Genomic DNA, 27312 nt, shown 5'->3' with positions numbered 1-27312 from the left:
ACCTGATAGTCCCAGAAATCAGGTTCCGAGCTCCAGAGCGCCCCCTGCACTGTGAGAGGGCAAAGCTGTGTTCATCAGGAGGCACCAGGCACGGAAGCTCATTCAGGCAGGACCAGGGCTGTCCAACATCCAGTAATGTTTAAGAGAAAGGACCAGAAACTCTGCAGCTGGTAGGCTAAAAAAAGAGGTCACTTTGGGAATTCAGGAGCATATGCAGGATAAAGGAGAAAAGGGGAGTGTGGGAAGATGGGAAGGAAGGGGGAGGGAGAAGTACAGCGGGGCAGGGGAGAGGGCAGAAGGGAGGAAAGGAAGACAGAGAGACAAAGACAAATTTCATACCTACCCATGGCTTATGGCTTTGTGCATCTGAATCCACTTGCTCACTAAGCAAAGGGCAGAGTTGGAGCTGCCTTCCTGGGACGGGTGGTAAAGGACGGGACGGGGGCACAGCCCGGGGGCAGGCGGGGGGCTGGGAACCTAAACACACAGCAGGAGGGGATGGGTCTGTGCACGCTGGAGCCGAGGGAGCACAGTGGTGGCGACTGGTGCTGCCTGGGTGTGGGCTGGGGCGCTGAGCCCCACGAGGCCAAGACACGTTGGTGTTTCGGGGACACAGGAAGAGGGAGGTCTGACCAGGGGGTGGGGGCGCAGTGGATGGCATGACTTTGGGTGACGGTGACTGCGAGAAGGAAGCCCACACGTCCCACACACCCACCCCAGCCTCGGCTAGCCTGTCGTGCATGCTGGGCCTCTTCCACCCACACAAACCTCACACCTGAGCACTGTAGTCAGCCTGGCCTCGAACCCCTGAGCACTCCAGGGTGAAAAGCAGGTGGACTCTGGGCTGTGGGTTCCAGGATAAGCTGTACTCAGCTCAGCTGAGCTGCTATCAGCCCATTGGCTGATTCTCAGGGAGGATGTGGTGGTGACGGAGTCAACAGAGGCCCTGAAACTCATCACTCCCGTGCACCATGGCTTGGACACCACTGCCCTTGCCAAGCAGGTGGGCTCTTACTGCACTCCAGACATCCAAGCCCGCTGTCCTTTCAGATCCGACAGGTGCAGTGGCACCCACCAGCCAGCAGAGGGCAGTGCACCCCACCCCAGGCGAGGCCGAGCTTCTTCCAAGCATTCCTGCACCGCAGGGCAGGTAGGGAAGCTCCCTGGCAAACTGAGTAAACTGAGTTCCCAGCAGGCAGATGGTCCAGGTAAATAGGCTGTTTTGTGCTAACCACTGCTGCCCTCCAGGGGGCGGGGAGGACACCCACTCGGGCTCCTTGTTCTGCTGTGGGTTTTGGCCCCAGACCACTAGTAGACACTCGTGCCCATTGCCTAGCGGCTGCTTTTGTCCATCATGAACACTGGGCAAACTTGTGGCTCCCTGGACTCCCTCTCCATGGACCATCCAGCAGGGATACGTCTATGCAGGTGACCTTCCACGTTAAGACAACAATCCTGTCGTGTGCTGCTACACACACACACACACTGCCCACTCACAATCCCGAGTCCCTGTAAGAACCTCTAACAATATATATAATGCAAATTAACACTGACACTTACTCTGTGCCAGAGACTGCTAAGCACGCCAACAGATTATGACCTTAAGAAGCAACAAGGAAGGCCCGGGACGCTTCTCCGCTAGAACTCAGTAACGAACGGTTAAGTGACTACCACCAGAGTTCACAGTCCGGTAACGGTAAGTGATTACCACTAGAGTTTACTATTGGGGGGGAGGGGGCAAGCGCAGTGTTTGGGGTTCTACCAGCACTCTTCTTGAGGCAGGCTTTTCTGAAACACAGTGCCCCCCCAGGGTAGTAACACCGAAGTCTCGGACACCTTGGCATGGCGCCATCTCCTGTGACTACTGAGAGGTTGGACAGGGGAGGAGAGCACCAGAAACAGACAGAACTCAGAGCAAAAATAAAATGGAATGCTAGAGGAAGTAGTAAGAATCCATAAAAGTAATTTCTATCCTCTTCCATTTACCGATGAGGAAACTAAGGCCCAGACAGGTGAGACACAGAGAATTCACATTTCCGATCGTGCCGCCAAGGACAGGAGGTCCGGTCCTTCTGTACTGGTTCGCAAGCAGCACAGTGTTAATTACTCGCACGGCACTACCTGCTTTCGGGCGGCCGCCTGCCATCCTCAGACAGTCCTGGGCAGCGCTTACCAAGGCGCCGGCCTCAATTAAGGGCAGCGATCATTAGTAAATACTCCTTGGTTTAGCTGCTTTCTTCTCCGTGAAAGAAAGGGATAGGTCTAGACCAGTGTTTCCCAGAGTGTGGTCCCCGGCCCCCCAGCGTCACCTGGGAACTTGTCAGAAATGCAGAAACCCTAGGAGAGAAACCCAAGCACCCACGCGTTCCAAGCCCTCAGGAGGTGAAGATGCACATGCCCGGGCTGAGGCGCACTGCTCCCGGGCGAGGTTTCCGAAGTGTGGCTGGAAGCAGGCCGTCTAGAGAGGCTCTGTGGTTATGTAAGTTTGAGAGAAATGCAGTCTCTGCCCCTCCAGCACATTCGAGATACACATTAAGCACATTTAAGACTCTGAGAAGTTCCACAATGAAGAAACTTGTTTAACTTGATTTAACCCTGAGTTTCCCAAGTTTATCTGAGCACAGACTCTTTTTATCATGTAGCACGTGCGGGTGCTGAGAAGGCCCCTTCCTGTGGTGACTTTTGGTGGATCAAGGAAGCTGACGCAAGCCAATATGGCACCCAAGTGCCTAGATCTTAACACAGCGCATCAGGGCCGAAGACCACCAGGCCGGCTGGTACTCTGGAGGGCTAATCTCATCTGTAAGAAGCTGTGAAGACTTTCTCATCTCTGCTGAGGGAGATGCTGTACGTGAATACAGATTTCCCCAGCACCGTATGTTCAGAGCCAGGCTCTCCTTCTGAAGACACAGATACTCTCATTTCTATACTGTCCCCAACATGGAGCCCTGTCTACCCTGCTGGGACTTTCCCAACACTGAACTAGCTGCAGCCAGCCACTCACACATTCTTCAGTTCTAACCAACTCTGGCCTGCTCGCTCCAGGCCTAAGGATCGCCTCTGAGGGGCATCACCAAATAAAGCAGGTCAGATCCTACAGCACAGTGCTGAAGGCTGCCGGGCTAAGGAGAGGCGGCCAAGCCAGAAGCACACTGTGGTCCAAGAAACTCCAAAGAGACTGGACTGATCTGCTGTACAAAAAAACCCATCATTTTTAGGGGACTAATCACAGGGTTAAGACAGCACTCCTGCCCCCGACCGTACCTAACAAAGTGTTCACCAAAATCAGAAGAAACACTTTTTAGGAATTTCTCTGCTTCATGAAGTGAGGCCCACTGAGGCTCACTCTGAAGGAACATCCTCCCCCCCTCCCCACCAGACTGCCAGCCCGTCCTTGTTCTCAGCAGACACAGAGGGCATAAACTGCACTCACCATTCTTTACTACTTGCCTGGCACCTAATATTCCCTTCCTGGGGCCACTGAACAAGTTGCCATTATCCAGGCAAAACATCAAGATTATGTGAATTGGTCCAGAGGAGAAGTCAGCCACCTGACCTACCCGACCTCTGGGAAGGAAGTGAGCAACGAAGTCCTGGCTGGAGAAGGTCTTGATGCCCCAGCCCAGCCCTGGACCCCTGTAAGATGCCCTGTCTGAACGGTGGGCCATTGCTGGGGCTTGGGGCCCTGGCAGCAACAAGGTCCAGACCCCTGTGAGCACCTCCTGCTAAGACCAGTCAAGGTTGGGCTTAATTAAACATGAGCCTTCAGGGATAATTTTCTCTCCTGGGCTTTTAGACTCTCTTCCTGTCTGTCCTAAGCACAAGCCAGGTTCTTGCTTCCAAACAGGCATGTGAAATGTGCTCAGACATCCCAGAGGTTCACTTAAGACGCCACTCAGGTCAAGGGCACCCAAGCGTGTAACATCCTGTGTCAGATTAAGTCCACAGCGGCTGCTTGTCATCCATATTTAATTCTGTCAGTCTGTTAATTTTTAACTATGTTTGCTATCGAGGGCCATTAGAGGTCCCCAGGAGCCGAGCCCGGTGAAGCGAGAAGTACTTCATGGCAGAGTGGATGAGGCTTGAAGTTGGGGTGCCCCACTTTCCCATCCTGCCACCGAGCTCTGGCCTTCCCCACTGGCAGCACGAATCCTGAATAAAACATGATCCCATTTGGAGTAGATGTTCCTTCTTTCCCCCCTGTCAGAATTGGTTTTCTTCAAGGAAACGTTCGCTTTGTTTTTATGAAGGCTACGTTTCACATTTCCGAAGTTTCTTCGTAGCCTTGGTTTCGTTTCCAAAGCAGTTAGAATTCACATACTTGTGGATGGTACATGGGTGGCCGTTCCTAGGAAAGGAGGCCAAAAGCCAGCGCCTCACCGTGGCACACACCACAGCCACCGGTGGCCATTCTCGCCCTGGTAGAGAATACAGCCTGGGCTCCCAGGTTCTCTCGCTGGCGTGCTGGTCTTGCATCCCTATATCCTAACCTGCTTCTAATGCTACAAAGGGAGGGTTCAGGAGCCTCCGGGCCACGCCAGATCAAATTCTGACTAAAAGAAGGAAATAGAAGAGCTATTTTAATAATTACAACTCCATGTAAAGCATTTCACTCTTTCCCTCAAAATGACCCCATGAAGTAGGTACTTACTCATTCCTCCCACTTATAGATGAGGAAGTGGAGGTTCAGTGAGGTTAAAATGAACTTGCTTAACATCCCAAAGGTAGCAGAGTGGGTGGAAATCATCATTAAGATCAGCCTGTACGTCGGACCCTCTGCACGGTCAGACCAGGTATTTGTTAAGGGGCTCTCACTGCTGATGAGGTTGAGGAAAAAGACACAGCCTCTAAAAAGTTTAGCCTTGACAAAGGACAAAATGAAACATGCTTAAGAAACCCACAAAACAGCGCACCGAGTGAAGGTAACCCTGCTGCGCCCTCGCCAGGAAGAGGCCCACTTTGAGCTGCGCTCTCAGCCATGGCCATGGTGAAACTGAGGAGTCTTGCTGGGATCCGAAACCACGACCAGGGCCATCGAGCACTAGGGGATTGACTCGGGTTTCTGAACAGCCGCTGAGGGCCGCCCAGTGTGGTGAAGTTTGGGTCTCAGTAGCAGCAGCTCTGGCCAAAGGAACGACTAGCCCATCACCTCCAGCTGACTGGCTGGCCTGCCTCTGAAGAGGCCAGCGAGGACAGGCCAGAGATCTGTGTCTCTCACTGCCTTCGTGAGGGCTCCCTAGCTCTCCGGATACCAAACAGCAGAGGAGGAGAGGAGACGGACAGGAAAGGTAAGCAAGGAGAGGGCACTTGCTTGGCCAGGGTGGGATCCCTTGGGGGTTCGGCCACCGGCCGTGGTTCAGCCAAGGCAGGGGAGGGAACTCTGCCCCCTGGAAGTGAGGCTGGGCAGAATTCTAACGGATGGACTGTGGGAAGAATGAGCTGGAGAGCCCAGGGAGGAATGGGCCGGATGACCCGTGGGTCTCTCTCTCCTCCAGTTTCTCTGATAGGAAAGCAAGATAAGACAACAGCTGGGAAGTTCAGGGACAACGGGTCTGAGTAAAGCAACATACAGGAACCATTTGGTCTCTCTGGGAGTTCAGCTGTTTCCCACTCCTCATCTATTTCCTGTCAGGGAGAGGTTTTCTCCCGGCCGGCATGTCCCAGCCCAGCGTCGGGGGGAGACTTCCTCTGGGGACAGGCCCTCCCGGTGCGGACACACGCTCCAGAGACTCCACTGCTGGGTGTAGGGCAGGTGTGGTCCCTCTGGTGGCTGTCCCTTAAGGTCTCTTTGATTCTTTCCAACCTCAGGCCTTCCATTTGGCTGCAGCCTTGAGGAGTGTAGCGCCATCAAGCGTGGTCAGGACGTGCTGGATGCCCTTAGTGTTTGAACCGTCACAGCTTCAGGAGTAGCTGTAGCTACAAGGACGCCTCCTCCTGGTTGAAAATCCCAATCTTCCTTGCAAGGCTAACATTTACGAAGCCCTTACTGTGTGCCAGAACTCTTGTTCTACACAAGGGATTATTCGCCCTACTTTACTGAGGCCCAGAGAGGTTAAGGAACTTGTTCAGTCAAGGTCATACAGCTCGTAAATGGCAGAGCCAGTGTCTGACCAGGAGGCTGCACAGCCTGCACTTCTGACCCTCCGAGGCCGGACCCAGAAACAGCCCAGAGGCGGCGCTGGCAAAGCAACGGGGGCGCAGTGCTCCTGCGTGGGAGCCGCGTGCCTGGAGCTCACACGGGGCCGGCCTGGCCGGCCTCCCGCGGCAGGGAAGCCAGGGGCTCCCAGAGCAGAGAGCTAACCAAATCAAGGAGGAAACAAGGCGAGCACACTCGGTGGGCAGAGCGCCCAGGGGCAGTTTTCTCCTCACAGTCTGACCTTCATGGAGCTGTAGGTCGAAAGGGAAATGTCAGAGGATTAGCAGTTTCATCGATGTCTAAAAACAATTTAAAGCCTTGGGCTGATCAGCCCCCAGAAGAATCTCTGCGGCGCTTCCAAGCTGTGCTCTCCCAGTCACGAGCCCTGGACTGCGGGGGGACAGCGGCTGCTGGAGAAGGCAGGCCTCGAGGACCAGGTCTCAGGTGAGAAGAGCTGACGCCACCCAGGAGGCACAGAGGCAAACGCCCTGCATCGCCCGACTCGTCCCTCACCTTCGGGAGGTGGGCCGGCCGCGTGTGGCGCTGCAGACCCTCCCGGGTTTGGTTCACTGGTCCCACTACGGGACCAGCATCCATTAGAGCTCTGGCTACTGCCTTCTGAGGAGGGCAGAGGCTGAAAAATAAACGCCCTTCCTGTGGGAATCCCCCCACCTGGTGGGGGGGGGGGGGGGGGGGGCNCCCCCCCCGGGGGGGGGGGGGGGGGCAGGGCCCTGTGCTTGGCCGAGTGCATACTCACGCCTGCCCTGCTTCCTAGCTCTCTCAAGACGCTCCCTCGCTCACAAGCCACGCACTTTAATCACACCCTGGGCCAAACCAGATGCCCTGCTGTCATCTCCATAGGGCACAGTGACAGAGGAGGTGCCTAATAAAATCGGTCTTTATAAAAAAGTTTAAAGATTCAGTTCTCAGAAGCTGCCTATTGCTGCTAAATGCTTGGGTATGGGGGGAGGAGGGCAGCTCTGCGTCAGCGCTCACACACCATTCTCTGTTTGCCTGGGTCACTTTCCCATGGTCCATTTTTATATTGATTTTGGGTCTAACCTCTAAAATTTTTCCAACGTGTCACAAGGCACCTCCCAAGAGGCATGTCTTACCCTGGGAAGTCTGTACTGTGATTTTAAAACCTTGTGCTTATATACAGGTGATGGGTTCCGGCCAGAAGCCCTGGAAGATCGGCTGTTAGGGCAAATGAGGCCTCTGATGGACAAACAGGTAACTAGGACTTGCTCCCTCAGCCCTACTTACCTGTAAGGGTTTCTGGCCCAACAACGTGGCTCTGGTCAAGGGTAAATGGTATTGTTTCTAGAATGTAATGACAACAGTGTACTTTACCGGCTTCCTCTCTGCCATGTCAGCAACAAGACCAATGACTGCCAACAAGCAAAACTGAACCCGGACTGAAAAAGCAGAGAGGTGGGACTATGATGTGATAGGAACCGTTTATGTTCTTTTGTCTAACTTTCCTAAAAGCCATGGATGAAACCTTCCCTCCTATTCACAGTGACTTACAGGATATATTTAATACATTTCACATACCAAGGATGGGATTAACAGAAACGTTAATGATCTTAAAAATCACTTGTTTGATGTGTCATCTCTACAGTTAACAAGGCAGTACCACAGCTTGCAGTCCCGTTACCTTACGCGATAATGCTTCAAAATTGGGATCTGGGGTCAAATAAGCATCTTCCATTTAGACTTGGAGGCACCAGACCACAGACGGAAGCTGGAGTAGAACTAGCAGACAGACACAACTTGTTCGCAATGACAGTTTCTGTGCCCTGGGTCCTCCTTCCTCTGGATCAGGGCGGAATGGAAGGAACATCTATTTGCTTCAAACAGGCTTCTGACAGCCAACACACCATCCCCGTTGAAGCAAGATCTCCAGGTAGAGGCGACGCACAGGTGCTAGAAAGAGAATCTTCCAAAGTGCAGCTCTTGATGGTTCGGGAGCCCAAGAAGAGACTGGCTGCAGCAGCGAGGCCTCGACTCTGGGCCAGGTCGCCCTGGGTGCTCTGAGGCCCTTTCCCACGTAGTGTGTGATCAGCGCCACGGCGGCCCAATTCTCCCACCATCTCAGAGAGAACGTCTTAGCTCCAAACTCGCATCATCATGAAAACAAAACGCTGCAGTCTACATGAGATAATTTTTGCTCTGATTAAAATTTTTATTGAAATCTCTCAAATGTTACCAAGAAATAATTTTTGCAAAATGGGGAAAGGTAGCTAACAAGCAAATTCAACATGGGAGCTCCCTCTGCTGGTCTGGAGTAGGTTGGTATGTTACAAACACATTCCCAGAGACAAATCTAATTTGCTGGAGAAGTGGACAAAAGACAGGTGTGTTGGGCTTTGCCTCAGGAGAGAAACACTAGAAGAAAAAAAAAATCCAAGTCTCAAAACAGAGCACAACATTGCTATGAAAAACAAAATAATATAAAAGCTTCTCCAAAGACATACAGAAAAGATCTCCAAACAAAACCGGAACCATCCACTAAGGGGACTGCTCCATTTGGTCTTCCCCACTGCTCTACCTCCAGTTAATAAAAATTCTCTCAGGCCCTTCTGGTGAAGGAAGGTTAAGTTCTGATTCCCTTGTCTTTGCCTCCAAGTCTCTTCTTACAGGCTTCTCATCTACTTAGAGAAGAAAGATCCAAGGAGTCACTGGAGTGAGGCCTTTCCAAAATTCCATCAGAGTTAAGCCTTTGGTGAGCCAGCACTGAGGCGTGGAAAGAGCAAGCCTGGGAGTCAGGTGACCTGGCTCTAGTCACGGCAGGGCCATTCGCGGCTCTGGAGAACTCTTTCCATCTTCTCCAGTTGGTTTCCTCAACTGTCAAATGGGCCAGACCTGCTGATCGATCAAGCCCCTACCGGGTTCATTCTATGATTCTCATATTGGACAAAGAAATTTAAATAACCACACCTGTTCACAAGTCTTTAGGATACAGAAGCCAAGCTTCACTGGGAAGGACTTCAAACCACAAGTTGTGGGGTTGAGTATATGGATCTTACTGGTATCGGATGAGAGTTCCACTCTAGGACCGACGTGGCAGAGCCAAGTGGATTCCAGGCTGGCAAAGTCTTGAGATCAAGGAAGAACTCACAGGGGAAGATGCCACCATGAGCAATACATCCCATTAAGTCAAATGGTTGAGTCACTGAATCTTAGCACTGTCTTTCCCTAACCTTTCTCAAAATGGCGTGGGCTTTCTAATCTCTTAAGATTCTTTAGTTCCTTCTCCCACATCCCCGGATATACTTTGGATTTCATCCATTATATAAAGGGCAAGTTACCCAGATGTTATGGCCCAAAAGCTACCATTCCCAGTCCTTTTTGGCCAATGTCAATTGTTCCCTTTCCACGGTAATGGTGAAAGGCTTTGCTGCTGATTAACCAGAGTCATCAATATTCAGATGACTCTACAAACTTGGCACTGTTTCACAGTATTATTAACATTTGCCTCAACTGTCAGTCTGTATTTAAGCAGTCTAGCAAGAGGAACAAAGACATATCCATGGATAGTGGGGGCGGGAGTCGCTTCCCATCATCGACAAAGTTCTCCCCGAGGCCACTGAGATGATTTCAAGAACTCAGAAGATATGTCCATTGGTTTAGGTTTTATCCCTTCTCCCTCCCCTGCTACCTGCCAGGAGACCAAGCACTGACACGGACAAAGGTGAAAAGCAGCGGCGGGGAGGGGAGGGGAGGGAGAGGGCACAGCAGATCTGGAACCTGGGTCAACAGTCTTAGGACTGTGCTGCTACCAGAAGTGATGCTCTGTGCCCAGTGCTCCCACCGCCACCATCTACTTTTCTTTCACTACTGGTACTGCTTTCTACGTCCTCCTCCCCACGCCGAGGGTCATCACACCGGGAGCCCAGGCTCCAAGGCCCTCTCTGTGTAGTCTGCCTGCACGGGCCTGGGCAGCTGGGTGGTCAGCACGGGCACGAAGCACCAGTGACCCGCTGGAAGAGAATGGACGCATATGCACCAGCAACGCTCCTGACCCCGCAGCCTGTGAGGACGTCAGCTGGGGGACTGCTTGTGCGTGTTTTACACAACATGGTGAATTCTGTACAACATGAAAGAGCTGTCAGTCAGAAGGAAGAGTATTCTGGGAAGCTGGGTATTTCATCCAGCCTTGTAAACAAACATGAAGCCAAACAAAACCCTCACCTGTCTGTCTAGGCCAAAGCTCTTCAGAAACCAGGCTTTCCTGCTTTTAGGAAGAGTTCTCCATGCGCTAAGACAAATGAAATCTGTATTGTCTCTTGCTGTTGCTCGTCACCCTGAACCTGAACATTCATTACTACTACCTGCGCTAGAAGCAAAACTAAGAGCAATATTTTTTGTCCCAGGGGAGAGGAAAGGTTGATATGTAGATAATAATCTCTGTGAAGAAACAGGGAGTTTATGAAACTCAGGCTACTCTTAACTGAGAAGGAGTGGGTCAGATAGAGACCTTTACTTTGACCTGTAATTACATTCTTGACACTACACTGGTACCTCCTTTTCTACAGGGTTTCCTAAAAGGGGAAAAAAGGAGTCCTTCATCTTTCCTGTAACCTATGTAAGACAGCACGCGGTCTTTCTAGAGGCTCCCAACGTTCCCCTTTGGTCACCAGATCTCAGAGAACACGACAGCAGAAATCTCTCAACACACAGGTTCACACACAGACACGTAGGTCCTGCGACAAGTGGACGCCTCCCTGTGCAGCCTTTCCACACGACCAGGCACACACGACTATGTTCTGGTGACGCCCTCTAGCTGGCTGGGCCCAATCTCTCGTGTGTGATATGAGGGTGAGATCATTAAGGAAGAGAGAGGTGTCATCTGGGGCAAACATCAGGCAGTGGGTGATATCATTGCTGTCAGACGGTCCCCAAGTCCTGGAGGAGTGTCAGCTTGATTTAGAGGGGATCATTAATCTCCCGCAGGTGGGTCTGTTAGCTGGCTAGGTGTTAGTTGTATGGTGTGCTCTGGGGAACCAGGTTTGAAAGGACCGGTGGTGGAGTGAGTGAAGTCGTGGCCGATGGGTATAAATTACCTGGGCATGCAGTGAAGCGGGATAGGTGAAAGCAGGAGGAGGTAGAGCAGGCGCTAACTCCGCTGGGTACAGAGGGTACGGGGCCCACACTTCAGGGCTACTGGGGTAAAGTGCAGGCACTGTGAGCTCATCTGCAAGAAAAGAATAAGGGAAGAGTTAGTGGTTACCAAACAGCTGCTTTCAAATCAGAAACAAAACACCAAATAACCCCAAGTCCCAATCAATGTCAGGAGTCAAATTACTCTCATTCTTTTAAAAACCTGCTGGTTTTGTTTTGGTCCCCAAACTCGAAGCAAGGGAATGGTAAATACAAAGCGGAAAAAAAGCGACAGGCATCTGCTGCCTGTCTGGCCTGCTGAGAGCTCAGGCCTGGGCTCTGCCCCGGACACTCTGATGTCTTTCCAACCGGAGTCGGGGGAACACAAGAACAGTGGGGATTTCCTGCACAAAACCGCACATGTGGCCCTCTGAGGAAAAGAGGAAGAGAGAGAAGCGGGAGGAGATATCCCATGAAAACCCACCGCAGGGCCTCTGGGAGAACAATGGCTTTACGGGCAGGACGAAAACAGACCGGAACTATAGAGCTGTAGGGCTTCTCTGCTCATCCATGTCATTACTACTAACCAACAAATCACCATCACCAAGCACTATTCACTGAACACTCAGAAGCCCTGCGCCAGACACTATGCCTGCAACACACTTAAAATGTTAAAAACTCAGAGAACAGAAGTGAAAAAGCCTGGAGTATCCTGATCAAGAAAGATGCAAATTAGAACATTCACGGTCGCTGCTTACACAGACTGTATTTTCTAGGGGGGAAAAAAGTGAGTCAGTCATGTTGCCAACTGACTGGTCTACATCTGATTCCATTCAGGTCAAGCTGCAGTTTGCCAGATTGAAGGGCAAGTGCCCGGGGCTCAGAATGTATCAGGAAGCAATCCATTAAAGTAACAGCAAACACATGAGGGAGCGTCTCAACACAGGCAAAAATAACATCAGTCAATAGTTATGAATCTGGACTCTGCGAAGAAGCAATCTCAATATGTGCTTTTATCACCTGTCAAAATCTGAAATCAAGTAGACCAAGGATGTTACCCAGGACTGCTGAAGGAGGCAGGAAAAGGTGACTTATAAAGCCATTAGAGACTCTGCCATTCAGGATTTTGCGGAAGTCTAGTGTGCATGTGACCCTCGGTCAATAAAGTCATTTCACTCCTTCCCACATGGAAGAAGCCACCCCGGGCCTGCTCCTTCCAGGTCTCTCTCATTCTCGCCATCTGCCAAAACCCTGGCTCTGGGCAGGGTTTTCAGTATGGGAAGGGGGCTGGAAACAGAACTTTCCTGAATGTGATGTGGGAACTGCTGTATGGGGCAACCGGAAAGCATGAGCCCGCAGGTGCGTGTGAGCCCGGGGCGTTTTTCCACAGCCGCCAGCATGGCAAGAACTTCTGGCAAGATGGCGATTCCAGAGCTGACTGAGGACTGTCCGTTCGGAAGGCAGCCGGGGATCCCGACAATGTGGTGTGCTGTACTGTGGCTGGCTGGACTCCCCTTTTCAACAGGGCAGTTAAAAAAAAAAAAAAAAAAAAAGTCCTCCTGAGGACTTGGTGACGAGAACACAGACTGCTCGTGTATCTAGGCTGGAGAGCCTAGCCCGAAGAGTGGACTGAATTATTTGAATAGGAAAACAGTAGCATCATAAGCCTCTTTAAAAGGATCAAGTCTACACCACCTATTTCCAGTTCGAGGGTGTATAGGTGTCTGCAGTTTCTGTAAGAAAATTCCCAACAGCAGGGTTGGGAGAATGCTTCACAGACCTCTGCGCTTCCGGTCGTGACGAGACCGTAAGATTTCCATTAGAGCAACTCTTGTGGGAGCCCCGCTTGTGGAAACTAACTGCTGCCAGAACTCATGCCTCGGGTTTCAGACAAACAACCGTTCCCGGGAATGGCAAGCTATTGTTGTTGTTGTTGTTACTGTTATTCCAGCTACCATGCTATTTTAAGACATTCTGAGCCTTAAAAAAAAAAAAAAAAAAAGTCCAGAGCGTCTCAGCACCCAGCACGCTAATGTCTTAGCCCCATGCTTGCTCAGCCCCACCGTGGGGCTCTGCATGCCATCAGACAAGACCACACCGGGCCTGCAGCCCTTCCAACAGGAACTGGCCGAGTTGGGGGTGCTTTTCTCTGATCAACTTTCCTTTAGGAAGTTTCAAAAATGAAGTGAGATGTCTTCTAAGATATCTGATCCTGGAGAGACAAATAGTGGAGATAGGGGGAGCCGGGGTTCCAATCTCAGCCTTGGCTGATGGGATTTATGTTTTCCAGACATCTTCTACATTTTTATCCTAAAGCATTACTTCCCACTGGGTCTAGACTGATGCTCAGAGGCTATTCACTGACCAGCATCGGCATAAAATGTAGCCCAGCAGAATGGGGCACATTTGTTTCCAACCGCGCCCCCCCCCCCCCCCCAACCCAACCCAAAGCTGCTCAGAGTACAAGTCAGGTAAGGGGAGTGGAGGCCTACAAGAGGCTGGAGCGAAATCTCACCACCCTTCCCTGCTCCCCTTGTGACGCAATCTGGAGTTACCATAAACGTCAATGTGCAGCAGAGTGGGCTGGTCAGGAGGAATCCTCACAGCCAAGCACCCAACGGTTGGCTAGTGAGAGCTCAGGAAGGCAGGATCCAGGTCTTAACCAAGTCTGTACCCCTGGAGCCAGCTCTGAGACTGGCGTTTAGTGTGTAATAATGCTTGCGGGACTGAATGGGGCCTAGTGGAAAGTTTTAAAAACTGTTTAAAGATACACCACTGTTTTCTTTATTAAAGGACTTAGGAAATATCTTTATTAAAGGAACTTAGGAAATATCCATAGGAACTAGATCTAAAATTTCCCAATCCTTTCAGTATGTGTCACACTAAAGAAACAAAACAGAAAACATGAGCAAAAAGGAGGGCCGAACCAGAACAAATGTTACAGAAGAGTAATTTTCAAAGTTCAAAATAAAAGCAGTTGGAACCCATTCTTCAAACTAACTTTCCGAGAATCCCTTTTTAAACAAAAGTGTAGCTAATTGTGGTTGCCTTGGTGGTGGGTAGCCGAAGGACTTCAACCCACATGTTCGTCCCCCAGGCCCACCAGGGGTCCAGAGATCACTTTGAAAACTGCTCTGAGAGCTGCGCTCACCCATGGACTGGACCGACTCCTCTTGGGGCACCTGGGTGGCTCAGTCAGTTAAGCATCCAACTTTGGCTCAGGTCGTGATCTTATGATTTCTGAGTTCAAGCCCTGTGTTGGGCTCTGAGCTGACAGCTTGGAGCCTAGAGCCTGCTTTGGATTCTGTGTTTCCCTCTCTCTCTGCCCCTCCCCTGCTCACACTCTGTCTCTCTCATTCTCTCAAAAATAAATATTAAAAAAGAAAAGTAAGCTCCTCTTCCAAGTCTGAAGACTAACCTCATTCCTGCAGCTCCTGAAAACCCACCTGGGGGAGGGAGGGAAGGCCAAGGGCAGCTGGAGCAGGGGAAGAAACGAAGAACACTGGGGTGACTGGGACAGAACCAAGCAGGCTCTCCTGAAAGACTTCAGTGCCTGAAGTACCTTGGAATGCCGAGGGCGTCCTCAAGGGAACATTTAGGGCCTTACAAAGTGCAGAAAAATCTGACCCAGGAAGTACAGGTGAAATGAAAGGAAGAAAGGTGAGCAAGCCAAGTCAAATGATTTACTCCTTGCTCCGCACTCCCAAATTCTATCTTCAGAGCTGCACTACGGCACCCACGGCGCACCCAGTGCTGGGAGTCCATGTACCGGAGGCAATCACCTGCGGCTCTGGCAGAAATGCAAATTCGTAGCTCCAGACCTACTGAATCAGAATTCTGCCCTCCAGGTGAATCTGATGTGTGCCTCAACTTGAGAACCACTGATGTAAGCTCTTTGTCTTGTCTTTCTTAATGGATTATCAGACGCTGGAGCAGAGTGTTATGCATGTCGCTCTCAAAGAGCTTAGCACAGTACCTGCTACACAGCAGTTGGTTTAATGAATGGATGAAACACTCCAGGAGAGAAAATGCAAAAGAAAGCAATGATTCTGGGCTTGTTCTGTGAGAGAAACTGGAAGGTGGGAGCAGACCCAGCCTGACAGCACCTGCTTGGCTCAGAGCCACTAGTGACAGAGCAACACAGGCGCAGTGGGGTCAGCTAGACCAGGTTACGATCACACCTGTGGCAACCAAGCCCCCGCAGACATTTCACTAGGACGGCTGCGCAATCTCTGAAAATCCACATGCTCTGTCTCGGCAGAAGAGGTATAGTAAGCTCAATTTGTATACTCTTTTTGGTTGCTAATGTGTTGTAATTGAGAAAATTACAACTGGAGAGACGGGTTTTCCATAGCACAAGCCCTTCACACACACAGATGAGCAACGAAGGAGCAGCCAGGTGGCTCGGGTGGGTTTCACTCCCCTGAATCACTGCCAATTTTCCTCCAACATAAGAGGATGGGAAGGCTGAAGAAAGAGAAAGTCTGCTTGCTGCCCTGGGCGCACTGGGATGACCACAGTTCAGGGAGGGAGTAAGACCGCCCCCTGACTACACAGGCTCTTGACCCCCCAGGGAGCCAGGCCCCAGTGAGGGGAGGGATCAGGAGGCCAGGGCTTTGTGTCTGGGCCTAACGGGACCCTCTCCTGAGAGGGTGGTGGGTCACTCCTTTCCCATTACTCCAGATCCTTTTCCCAGTTTGCACCTCTGAGGATACAAGTTATTGAGGGCTCACAATATACATCTGATTAAGTCTTTTCCTTAGCATAACAATATGCAACTGGAAGAGCTCGAATTGTATTCTGGCAAACAACGACTAGAAACTTCCCCACTCCATCTTCCAGTCCCTTTGAAAAGAAAAAAGAGCAGTGTCTGATCAAGGTTTAAACAAAAAGAGCTAATGAAGATCATCTCGTCTGCCTTTTCATTTTGGATGGGGAAGCAAACACTCAGAAGGGTGAAGCTTCCAGCGTAAAGTCACAGTGAAACAGATAAAGATGAACTGACTCTCAGAAACAACGGAAAGCAAGAGGAACAAGGAGAATCCATAATGGACTTAAACTGAATACAGTTGAGAACACAGGTCCAGGAACTTTAAGTCAGTATTTACTCTGCCTCTTGGATATTTTTGTTTGGAAATATTCCACGGCAATCTCATACTCAACATGTCCGAAACTAAACACAGTCCATCCCACTGCCTGTCCTATTTGGTTCCAGATTTCAGTAAAAGATGCCAGTCAGATGCCCAGGCCATGCTGGTCTGGTACTCTTTCACCAAGGTCCCACTGAATCCATCCCATCATCCACTCTGATCTTAACGACCACCACTGGGTTACTGACAAGGCCTCCTCACTGCCCTCCTGGCAGCCGTGCTACAGCCAGGACAACTATTAAAAGACGAGTCTGCAATGGCACTCTCCTGCTTACAACCTTTCTATGATTTGGCCTTGCTCCCAGGACAGCGTCTCAACTCCAGATACCGTGGCCTAGAAGATCACACACAATATTGCCCTCAGCTGCCTTAGCAGACCCTGCTCTCCCTTGCCCCCCCATCATGGTCTAGATCATTCTCACTGCTGGACCATGCCCGCTCCTCCCCCACTTCCAGGCCTCATACACACTTGCTCCCTCTGTTCTTCTCTACTTTCAACTGCCTTAACCCTTAAACCTTATTCTTCAAAGGACTTAGACGTCACTTCCTTGGGTGGCGGGGAAGAAGCACCTTCTCTGTGTTCTGCTGTGTCCTCTGTCTCCCAGGAACAGCACTCACCTCCAAGACTGCCCGTTCACACCCTCTGCTCACCCAGAGCCCAGCACAGTGGATCACAAAGTATCAAGAAGTCAACCGTTTGCCCCAAACTCGATAAAAACAAAAGAGAAAAGAGAATCTAACTTCTATCTTGCCCTTCAGAAGAGGAAACGATCACACTGTAGGTTCTTTTTATTTTATTTTATTCTTTTTTAATGTTTTTATTTATTTCTAGGAGAGAGAGAGAGAGAGAGACAGTGTGAGCAGGGGAGGGTCAGAGAGAGAGGGAGTCACAGACTGAAACAGGCTCCAGGCTCTGAGCTGGCAGTCAGCACAGAGCCCGACGCGGGGCTCGAACCCACGAACCGCGAGATCATGACCTAAGCGAAAGTCGGACGCTCAACCGACTAAGCCACCCAGGCGCCCCGGTTAATTCAATTCTATGTGGGAGAGAAATATACACAGAAGACAGACATGAGAGGATATAAATGTGATTTCTTAAAGATTACGTTTCAACCCTGTTTCAATCACATGTTGGATTTGCAGACATTTTCATACACAGCTAAGATGGGGTATATCCATTAGCATTCTGGATGCTCATCAAAAGCTCTGAAAAAAGGGCAGGAATGGGTGGTCCCATTTTAACAATGAGAAAATCTCTATCCAAGGTCTCACAGCTAACTCGGTGTCTGAACTGGGACCAGAACCGCAGTCTCTTTGTCTCATGGTTCAGGCTCCCTTCCATATACCATCCTGCCCGCCCCCATCCTGACGGGGGTGGGAGGGGTGATGCCCCCACTAGTGATGGTGGTGACAGGCCCTTGAGTGCAGGTGGCCTTCATCTCTAGTTTTCAGCATAGTCCATTTACTAGAATAAACCTAATCCTTAAGGAGAGCTTGCCTGATAAATGAAGAATTTGACTAGAAAAAGCCAAAGGCCTACATAAAATGAAAAATTCCATTTTTAATGGAAAAAAATCATATTTGAAAGAAAAAAATAAATCAAGGACTCTGCTGCACAACCAACTCCCACTCACACATACCTCACAAGTAGTCAATCCATGTTTGTTAAGTAAACCCCTCAAAACTCAGTCTTCCGAGGCTGCCTCTTTTGCGGACTCTATCAGGACACACTCCTCTCGTGTCAGGGCTAAGACTTCAGCAAGTGCCAGCTTCCGGGGCCCAGCACACTAACGAGCTCTGGCAGCGGGCGGAACTGTGTCCTCCCAAAATTAACATTTACCTGGAAACTTTTTTGAAAACAGGAATTTTGCAGGTGTAATTACTTTAGAACTCTGAGATGAAATCATTCTGGATTTGGGGAGGGTGCCAGATCTAATGACTGATGTTCCTGTAAGAGTAGAGGGCACAGAGAGGAAGGTGATGTGAAGGTGGAGACAGAGACTGGAGCGATGCGTCTATAACCAAGGACTGCCAGCAGCCCCCACAGTTGGGAAAGGCATGAGCTGGTCTGTCACTCAGGCCTCCATAAAGAATCAGCACTGCTGACACCTTGATTTCAGACTTCTATCCTCCTAAACTGCGAGAGAATTAATTTCTGTTTTCAGCCACCCGTGGCGGTAACTTACTGTGGTAGCCCTAGGAAGTAACGGTCCCCAGAAAAGGTCACATACTTTCACTGGCTCCCCAGGAAGAGAAGTGTAAAGAAGGAAGCAAAAGATTTGGTGAGAAGCCGAAAAGATGTCTTCAGCACCACTCAGCACAAGTCACAACTGTAATTATTCTGTTCTGCACACAGAGCTAATTGTACTAAATATGCTGGAGACACCAAGAGTAATAATCAAGTCTGTGCTCAGCTCTCTCCCACTTCTATCTACTCGCCATCATGGCCCATGGCAACTTGGATTGCTTCAATTATGAATTCTATTTAGGATAACCCGTTAATCGAAAGCTTTGATTCCCACTCCAATGTAAACATTCCAAACTCATCCAACTCAACTCATCCAAAAGTGAACTCACGGTCACCCACAACCAGTTCTCTTCTCACCTCCCCACATTTTCTTTTATCCCATTTATTGAGCTTCAAAGTCTCTTTCATTTCCCATGTCCAGACAACTGCCGAGTCCTACTAACAGTAAAGATGACAAAGACACTAACAGCGACAATAGTAGTAGTAACAGTAGTAGCTAACATTTACCTGGCAATAAGGATACTTGTATAGCACATACTTTGTGCAAAATAGTTCACAGACTTCAACCTACTTTTTCTCCACAACATCCTTCTGAGGTAGGTACTGCTATCATTATCTTCGTGTCACAAATGTAGGATGTTAAGTGATTAAGTGACAGGCCCAAGGCCACGCAGCTGGGAGTGAAACCATCACGTGAATATGGACGATGTGGCTCCAAGGATCATGCTCTTAATCATGGGGTGAAGATGGTGGTTTTGCCTAGCCAGATACCTCCCCCCAAAACCATAAAGCTTAACTTCTTAACCAGTTAGAAAAGACAGGTCAGGGGCACCTGAGTGGCTAAGTCGGTTAAACGTCCGACTTCGGCTCAGGTCATGATCTCACGGTTCGTGGGTTCAAGCCCTGCATCGGGCTCTGTGCTGACAGCTCAGAGCCTGGAGCCCATTTCAGTTTCTGTGTCTCCCTCTCTCTCTGACCCTCCCCTGTTCATGCTGTCTCTCTCTCTCTCTCTCCCAGAAATAAAACATTTAAAAAAAAAAAAAGAAAGAAAGAAAGAAAGACAAGACAAGACAGGTCACAACCCTCAAAAACAAAAAAGAAAATATGACTTCAGAGCGGATGAATAGCTTAAGAGGTTAATTTTGAAAACATAATTCTGATCTGCTTTTCTCGGCCAGGACAATTTTTAATTAATATTGAAATTCATAATAAGAAAAGCATAACCTCGAGGTGATTTTCACTCGTTTTTACAAAAACTAGTGAAGAGACATACTATGTGTATATGAGCACCGAGTGAAAGAGAAAGAAGGCGGGAGAGACTGCAGGAACCCAGAGAGAGTATATGAAAAATGGCAACAACCTGTGCTGTATGGAGGACGCTGGAGGGCGCAGGAAGGAAGGAGAAGGCCTACGGGCCATGTGAGGGATTCCTCAATGGAACGTGTGCCTGAACTGAGCTCCTCCTCACTTAAACAACAGCGAGCCCTTTACTAAAACTTCCAGTTACTACTCTCCATTTTTGGTACAAGAGGAAAGTTGAAAATGGAGAATTATTTTCCAGAACATGGGGGAGGCACTGGTGTCTTTTTAATGAAACTGCTACCTAGTCTGTGAGAACAGATCACCTACAAAACTGTCTTATTAAACTATAAGCTCGTTGAGGGCAGGGCCTGGGTCTGTGCTGCTCACTACTGCCTCCCCAGTGCCTAGCACAGTACATATTCTACAGCAAACGTTTACAGTTTTAATTAGCGCTGTTAGGCATAAGTCTTTTAGTACATCTTGTTTTCCTCTGAGATGAATTCTTAGAAAAACTAGCTCTAGGGACACCTGGGTGGCTCTGTGTCTGCATGTTAAGCATCTGTGTCTGCTCTCAGCACAGAGCCTCTTCAGATCCTCTGAATTCTCCCCTCTTTGCCGCTCTCCCACTTAACAGTTGTTCTCACCTTCTCTCTCTCTCAAAACAAACGAACAAAAAAAACCCCAAACCAAACCAACCAAAAAAACCAAAAAACAAACAAAAACTAGGTCTAAGCTGATGAGCATTTAAGGGCCTTTATAAATCTTACTGTGCTGAAGTATTTCAATATTACATTTCCCCCCAAAATAGATACATTTATACCAACTTATTTTAAATATGACAATATTGGGTATTATCATTAAACACAAAATTAAACAGGGGCGCCTAGGTGGCTCAGTTGGTTATGCTCAGGTCATGATCTCACGGTTTGGGAGTTCAAAGTCCCGTATTGGGTCTGTGCTGACAGCTCAGAGCCTGGAGCCTGCTTCGGATTCTGTGTCTCCCTCTCTCTCTACCCTCCCCTGCTCACACTGTCCCTCTCTCTCAGAAATAAATAAAACATTTAAAAAAAAAAAAAAAGAACTTGTCAAAAAAAAAAAACTAAACAAAATCCAACAATTTTAGAAGCAAAACATCCCTCCATTATTTTCATGTATACTTCTTTGATAGTTAACGAAGCCGAGCTGATTCTCCGTTGCAACAGGTGCTGCCTAGAGCAGTCCTCATTAAGGTGTGCTGTGCTCTTGAAAACCCAGGATGGATCACAATATCTTTCTGACACGTGTACCCTGATCACTGCATCTATCACTCACACTGAAAATGATCTTTCTGTACTTTTCTTATTCCCCAAATCCTAATCTCCTACCCCCAGCACCTAGGTTTAGCACACAAAAGATAGTTAGTGCAAGTTTGTTAAATTATCTAATATTACCAGGTGGCTGCAACTTCTTACACTATCAGGAGCATGTAAAATTGAGAAACATACGATCAACCCAATGATTTCTAGTTTAGCGGCTTTGACTTTTAAGAAAATGTCAGTCTAAATCTGAGCAGGCTCCAGTCTGGATAAAAAAGGCAGAAACTTTAATAACTTGTCACAGCTATCAGTCTTAAAGAGACTGAAATTGTCTTCGGGAATGAGTCAGAACCTCAACACATACCTTGGAGTACAAATAACCCAACTCCAGACACACTGAAGCATGGTGGCCTATGGGCCGTGTGAGCAATTCCTCAATGGAATGTGTGTCTGAACTGAGCTTCTGCTCTATGAGCCAAGCAACTCTTCTGGTCCCCCCATCAGTGTTCACTGGCTGGCTTAGCTATTTACCCTTGATGTATGCTACGCACGGGGAATGTTAAGAATATTCACAAACCACTGGAGAGCGTAATGTACTGGGCTGCAGAGACTGCATAGAGATGGGTGGGCAACACTAGCAAAACCTGACATCCCTGCTTCCGCCTTCCTGGTTTCCTCTCACGTTGGCGCAATCCCGCTCTACAGTCTGTTTTAAAAAGAATTCTGGGTTAAATAGTAGCGGCTAAGTAAAAAAATTCCAAGCATAAATTTTACAACACAAGAACATGTATCCATCTTCATGGAAACAACGAAATTACGCTAACATTCTGTATTCCCAAGAGGCCTTTCCAATCACCAAAGAGAGAGAGCCCATAGACTAGGTGTCAGTCCTACACAGATGATGAAGACCCACTGAAGCAAAACGCCATCATCTCTAGAGATGAATAGCTGAAAAGTTCTACTGCTCTTCCTAGCGACTCAGGTGGCACTAAAATTTTGATTCCTAGAAATTCAAACTAAAATTGCAACTATAAAATAAAGCAAATCAATTAACAGAGAAGTTGTATCATTTATCACCTTCCTGATGAGGTGGTATGGGCACTTAATTATACAATCACCACCAGGACTGCCACCCAACCCACCCCAATGTTGGGCTGTCAGTGCACTGAGAATGATGCAGCCGGACAATCCGTCATGCACAACCCAGGGCCATCAAAGCCAGGAGGAGTATGCTGGCCAAACTGCATGTGTAGTAAAGGTGAAAAGTCCAATGCAGAAACATGTTTTCCCAAACATGTGATCACTATTTGAAATATTTTAAAAGTGACCTGAATGCCCAATCATCATCAGCATCCTAAAGAAAGTCTGTCTTACTCAGTATCAGATGCGTGAGCACCACAAGGCTGATGGCTTTAGCAGAGGCTGCTCAATGCTGCTCTGTACTATGGTGTTTTAAATATTTCTTTCAGGGAGGCTAAAGTCGCCTAAATCTGGAACGTCACACATTGCCAATTACTGTGAACTATGAAAAGCCTACAGGAACAAAGCCATCAGTAGCCCTGGAACTTCCTGCCTACAGATAACAACGTTGCTAACACACAGAAAACTCAGAAATTTGTCCTTTTCCAGCTTCTCCAAAGTCCTCCCTTCCTTTATTCATTCAGTCCTATAATCCGGTGCGTCAGATCAAATCCTGAGTAAAAAGCAAAACTTCACTTGTAGAAACACCTGTTGCTAAGAACTGCCTCCCTCTGTCCCCTAGGCTCTCCGAGGCGACACGGGTTCTAAGGAGGACAATTCTACCTGCACGCTCTGTGAAGGAAATGAGCGTTTCCTGATGGTACTGAACCACGAGCCCACAGATGAAGAAACTGGACAGCCATGACTTAAAAATAACAAAGAGAGACTAAGCTAGTTCTTAAAGGCAGTTCGGGGCCAGCATGAATGAGTAAGACCCACTCTATCCAAGAGTTTAGTCAAGACTATGTTCTCTCCAATTACACCACCTCCTTGTCAATGTTTGCAATGAGTATTTACTAAGTACATACTGTGGGCCAGGTGCTGGATGAATACCATCATCTTTTATTTCTCCAGCCCAAATTTGAGACATTGGTGCGGAGCCACAGGGGGACCTCTCGTTCTCTACAAACTTGACAAGTTAATTCCTATTTAATTGAACATATCCAGTGATCCCAGGGCAGGGTAGGGAGTAAAATATATACTTGAGGAAAACTATGTAGAGATGGAACTCCCTCCTTAATTTCATAGTGGCAGGCTATTAGGAAGATGTGATTTGTCATCCAGAAAGTGCTGGAAGAGCCGCAAGCTTCAGGGAGTCAGCAAATGGTCACTGAAAAGCGAGAAGAGAAGAACAAATGACCTTCCTGTGTCAGAATGTGTCCCATGAGGTAATTCCGGAAACGTGGTGAGTAGCGACTCAGTAAAGTTTCACCTGAAAGTCAAACCAGGGCTTCTCCTCTTTAAATAAGTCTTTTTAGTTGTAAATGCTGCGAGATGCACAACTCTGAGCAATTTGCCTAATTTCTCATAAAAATACAGACCGTTGCAACGGTTCTATAAAATGTCACTGAGAGGCACAGAGTAAGTACACAGATCTATCATACAGCGTTTATTGGCAAACAGCAGTGGCAGTAATGGACACTAACGTAAGAAAGGAGGTGAGGACACGTTCTGGGGGTGTGAATAATGTTATCTATGCAACAAGTGACCTATCCTTATTACAAGAAAATTTCTCGGCTCATCAAATTGTCTGGGGCCATACCTGCGAAGAGGAGGCAGCAGGGAGTGGTGCTTTGGAATGTGTGCCCTCAGCCACTTGTCCTGTTTAACTCTGTTTTCTTCCTCATTCTTTTGGGCCTCATACTTACTGTTCAGCTCTTTCTACTAGGAAAGAGCTGATGACCACTGGAAGCTAAAGGTTTGTTAACTACAAGGCATTTCCTTTTTAATTTTTTAAATAACAAGTGCTTTTCTTTCAAGAGCAGAAGTCTTCTTTTAAAAGAAGTCTCACTGTCCTTCAGCTTCTCTAAAGAAATTTGATCTGCTCAAAAGACCCATTTAATCTGGTGAGTAAAAGCGAAAGCAGCCAGGCCAGGTACCTTCCCAGACTACACCTTCCTGACCACCCGATGCGCCGGCTGCCAGACTTCCGAGTCCCATCAGCAGTTCCAGGGGTTGATCCATCTTGGCCCCCTGACTGGCCAGATTTTCCCGGTTTCCTCCCATCTCTCTCTCTCTCTGCCTCATAAAAAATCAGATTTAGCCACAACGTTTAAGAACAACATAACAAAAAGCCTAGCTCTTAATTGTGCAGGAGGTTAACAGTCACACTGTTGACTTTCCAATAAGATAAACAGTGCAAACTTGGCCTGCGCTAACGTATACAACCCACCCTCTCATTCCTGAAGACTGTACTCATTCTCGGGAGGTGAATGACAGCAAGAGTTCACTGGGGAGAACGGAGCATCCTAACCTGTCAGAAGCACTGAAATACCAAGAGAAAACTGGACGAGGTTAGGCTGAGCTTCTTCATTTTGGGGAATGATAAGTAATTCTGTCATGAGGATCTTGAGTCTATGATGAACAAATTACCCTCAAACTCTAAAAGGCTGCCTGTCTGTATAACGTATAAATCTTTTTTCAGTTCTATTCTGCCACAAAACCCGGGGAGATGTGGGTGTGAGGATCAGCAGGAAGGCTGGCTGGCTCTGGCATGACTTCTGAGCCTTGGCGGATGATCTGCATAGGAGCTAAGAGGTTCGTGGGGGTGCTTCACGTCCCCAGAGGCAGATACCAGCACGTCTTAGAGGAGGAAAAGACATGGCCAAGCCATCCTGGCATCCGCAAGATCCCTGGCAAATCTAGAACTGGCAGCTGGTCAAGCATTAAGAGGATGGTCACACAAGGCTTTTAAAAAAGAATCAAGGAGGAGAATCTTACAGTTCAAATCTGGAGGCTGGTTAAATGACTACAAAATGGCATATTATTACAGCCACCAAAAGGGATGATGTGAGAGATCTGCATTTACAAATATGGACCGATGTTAGCAAAATACTCAGTGAAGAAGTAAATAGGTTACTGAACATTATGTGTAGTACAACCTCATTAATAGACACAGACACATAAATGCCTTGCATGAGGGATGGGCATAATGCTTTGGTACGTGGCCCTAGGTTTAAGCCAACTATCAGCTTTGTGACCTGAGGTAAGTTATCAACTTTAGGCCAAATTTCCTCATGTGGGAACTATTAAAGAGGAAGAAGAGGAAGGGGGCATGGGGAGGGAAGTACCTTTTCTCATAGGCTGTCATGAGAATTAAATGAGAGATGTACAAGATTTCAAAAGCTCGCTCTGATAGAACACATTTAATAATGTTAAATATTACTATGATTTGTCTCTGGATGGTAGATTCTGTGGATAAATAAATGCCTGAGTTCTTTTTTGCTCATTATGTTTCCTGAGTTTCTACCACAACCATGTATTTTTACCATAGTGTTTTGTTCTTGTTTTTTAAACAGTCTGTAAACATACGAAGAAACACAAGGACCATTTGGGGTGTGGAAAAAGGAGAACACTTATTGCTCCAATGTTGTAAGAACATACTGGAAACTGAGTGTGAAAACTGATTTCCTTCATTTCATAGTTGTTAAATGTCAGTAAAAGCATACAGAAGAAAAAATACCTAAACCTAGCACATGAGCCATTAAAAAAAGAAAATCCCAACACGTTATACAACATGGATCAATTCTGAAAATACAGAGAAAAAACCTAGACGTTAAAGGACACGTTATATGATTCTACTTAAATGAAACACCGAGAAGAGACAAATTCACAGAGACAGAAAGCCAATTCAAGACTACTGGGGAGCATGCAGGGAGTATTGCCTAATGGTTAGTGCCTGTTTGGAGCAATGAAAAAGTTTTGAGAATAGATAGTGGTAATGGCTGCAAAACATCACAGATACAATGAATGCTATTGAAACGCACAACTTAAAATGGTTAAAATGTCAAGATTTATATCATACATATTTCACTACAATAAAAGAGACTGATAGTGTAATACACAAGCCCACACTGAACTGTGCACTTTAAACTGGTAAACTGTATGGTATGTGAATTACTTTTCAAAATTGTATTTTTTTTTTTAATATTTTTTATTTATTTCTAGGAGAGAGAGAGAGACAGCGTGAGCAGGGGAGGGTCAGAGAGAGAGGGAGTCACAGACTCTGAAACTGGCTCCAGGCTCTGAGCTGGCAGTCAGCACAGAGCCCGACGCGGGGCTCGAACCCACAAACCGCGAGATCATGACCTAAGCGAAAGTCGGACGCTTAACCGACTAAGCCACCCAGGCGCCCCTTAAAATTGTATCTTAATAAAGTTGTTAAAAACCAAAACCTTCTTGGGGTCTGGGGCCAGAGGGACTGACCTGGCTTTTGAACACCAAACAGGCAACTTACCAATTGTGACCCTGAACATATTTTTTAAAACTCTCTAAGCCTGACCCCTCACTTGTGAAATGAAGATAATAACTGTACTTTCACAATAAATTGTTTTGAAGAGTAAGGAGATAATATAAAGGGTTCAGTAAAATGTCCCGGGGCTTAGTCGGTTAAGTGTCTAACTGGCTCAGGTTATATGAGCTCTTCATTTGTGAGTTTGAGTCCCGCATCAGGCTCCGCACTGACTGTGCAGATCTTCTATCTCCCCCTCTCTGTCCCTCCCCTGCACATGCACCTACTCTCTCAAAAATACATACATATCGAAAAGCTGCCCTGAATGAATAATAGTTGCTAATTATCATCATTATTACTTTTAAACTTCTCATACCCTTAGATTCCCAAGGGTCAAACATGCTCTACTTACGGACTCCAGGTTTTACCAGCTCTCAGAACTACCTCCATGGGAACAACAAAGAATCGATATATACATCCTGGTTCCCCATTCAGGGATCATCAGCCAAACACACTTGCAGGAGCTCCCCACTTCTCGTCCCACAGTCCCATGCAATGCCAGCTACCCCTCTTCACAATCAAGATCTCACAGCAAATCACAGGAG

General features: G+C 48.0%; 1 protein-coding gene across 10 annotated transcripts in view; it reads right to left on the bottom strand.

Annotated features, from left to right (window-relative positions):
* Nucleotides 1–27312, bottom strand: part of RBPMS (RNA binding protein, mRNA processing factor) — a 174672-nt gene that overhangs the window by 14870 nt on the left and 132490 nt on the right. For 2 of the 10 annotated variants that reach the window (XM_077772924.1, XM_077772931.1), the window contains 2 exons: nucleotides 11206–11336; nucleotides 344–477 (listed from right to left, as the gene is read on the bottom strand). The exons of 3 other annotated variants lie outside the window; for them this stretch is intronic. In XM_077772924.1, coding sequence (XP_077629050.1) covers nucleotides 344–477; nucleotides 11206–11336 — 265 coding nt within the window. Of the gene's footprint in view, nucleotides 1–343; nucleotides 478–8300; nucleotides 8528–10333; nucleotides 10401–11205; nucleotides 11337–27312 lie in introns of those variants that run through there. 5 more of the 10 variants (XM_077772934.1, XM_077772943.1, XM_077772947.1 and 2 more) reach the window with 3 other exon arrangements.

This window comes from Crocuta crocuta, unplaced genomic scaffold (genome assembly GCF_008692635.1).
Source record: "Crocuta crocuta isolate KB4526 unplaced genomic scaffold, BGI_CrCroc_1.0 scaffold140, whole genome shotgun sequence".
In the NCBI taxonomy this organism is placed as follows: domain Eukaryota; kingdom Metazoa; phylum Chordata; class Mammalia; order Carnivora; family Hyaenidae; genus Crocuta; species Crocuta crocuta.
Note: the sequence above shows the minus strand (reverse complement) of the source record. Positions and strands in the feature narration are given on the sequence as shown.